The sequence below is a fragment of the Limulus polyphemus genome, unplaced genomic scaffold (assembly GCF_000517525.1).
Source record: "Limulus polyphemus unplaced genomic scaffold, Limulus_polyphemus-2.1.2 Scaffold1414, whole genome shotgun sequence".
Classification (NCBI taxonomy): domain Eukaryota; kingdom Metazoa; phylum Arthropoda; class Merostomata; order Xiphosura; family Limulidae; genus Limulus; species Limulus polyphemus.
The window spans coordinates 247,124-248,805 of NW_013667024.1; the positions used below are offsets into that span (position 1 = coordinate 247,124).

A 1,682-nucleotide genomic window follows, 5' to 3' on the forward strand; every position below is an offset into this window, starting at 1 on the left:
TAGACTGAAGATTACAACAGAGCATGCTAGAATACAAGTATATTCAAAATGCACGAGTCATCACGAAAAAAGTTATTGAAACAGTTATATAATAATAGTATACAACCCGTGTTTGAACAAATACAGGTGCTTGAGATATCAATGTGGATAGGATCAGTCAACAAGTTATTTATTTTGACTTGACAATATTATTATTTGTCTGTCACGGAAATCTACTTTTATCCAGGAGATAGTGCCACCAGGGGTCGACGCAACACATAAATTTATGACACTGATAACTTCTAGTCTCAAACAATTTATTTCTGCAATATGATTTGGTCATTGGTACTTTCTGCGTTGGCGTCCTTCGTTGGCTGTGTCTGCTGTCAGAGTTTAAAATCAGGACCTTGTCCGGATTTGGAAGTGGAAGGAAATTTCAACGTATCAATGGTGAAATATTAGTATAATGAAATATTTAATGAATCTTAGATAAAAGAAAACGATTCACTTTCAAGAATAATTTCAAGATTTTTGTGGTTTTGTATCATCCCTCCATGCTGTCTCTTCCCTCATGCTGATCATTTCTAGCATGTTACAAATCCTGATTAACCTTGTAAAGCATGCACCAAGACATACCTAAAAACAAAATATCGAAAAGTTTAAAGTTTATAATGTTTGAGATATCAAAAACGATTTTAGTTAGAGAGATAAACCAGAAAATTGTAAAGTTTTGGATTATAGGCACGTATAAGAAAGTGGCGTGTCCCTATAGTGCAGTGGATAGCGCGTTGGATTTCTAATCCAAAGGTACCGGGTTCGTTCTCCGGCAGGGATGCCATCACCATTGCCTGGTCCCAAGTCCAGGATGAGAAAGTCTAGCAACTCCACCCCGTAAAGACCAACCTGCTACAGAAACTGCAACAACACTTCCGTGGGCGAAGTGTTGTTGTAACCCTATGTTCCACTAGGAACGACAGGAACTAAGAGAGAGAGATCAGAAAGTGGAGAGAAAAATAACTTTTAGAGAAAAGATTCTGAGTTTATAAAATAAGGTTCTTAGTAAATTTAAAAAAGTTCTGTATTGTATTATTTAGACTTTTATATCACAGTTTGATATTTAATTTCATTTCAAACTTTTGGCTATTAAGAACGAACATTAAGCACTCTTTACTACTAGAGGGCTCTGTCTCCGGAAGCAAAAGTTTGTATTGTAATTGAATTATAACTGTGGCTTAAACATTATAGAATTTAATCGTAACATTTTGTTTTTAAAATGAGCAGGGTAGGATTGCTTGCCTTATCTGTTGAACTTTAACCTGATTCTATAACCTTGTTCTTCAGTACATAGGCAAGTGGTACGAAATTGAGCGTTCGTTTGCTATTTTTGAAATGGGGTTAAAGTGTGTGACGTCAGAATACACACTTAACGAAGACGGAACGGTGAAAGTTATCAACAGAGGTGTGAAAATGCTCAGGTAGGAGTAAATTATTAAACCTTACTCATGTTAAAACGATGGGGCTAGGTCGCCATGCTAATATTGGAACTGTATCATGACAAAACGATGGTGTTAGGTTGTCATGCTAATATTGGGACTGTATCATGACAAAACGATGGTGTTAAGTCGCCATGCTAATATTAGGACTGTATCATGACAAAACGATGGTGTTAAGTCGCCATGCTAATATTAGGACTGTGTGGCGAC

The 1,682-nt window shown here is 36.4% G+C and overlaps 1 protein-coding gene across 1 annotated transcript in view; it reads left to right on the forward strand.

The window, feature by feature from the left end:
• Positions 1 to 314: 314 nt before the first annotated feature.
• The window catches only part of LOC111086765 (apolipoprotein D-like), a 9,032-nt gene continuing 7,664 nt past the window's right edge, over positions 315 to 1,682 (forward strand). The window contains exons 1-2 of the mRNA XM_022390956.1: positions 315 to 429; positions 1,321 to 1,454. Of these exons, the coding sequence (XP_022246664.1) occupies positions 427 to 429; positions 1,321 to 1,454 (137 nt within the window). The 5' untranslated portion in view covers positions 315 to 426. The remainder of the gene's footprint in view (positions 430 to 1,320; positions 1,455 to 1,682) is intronic.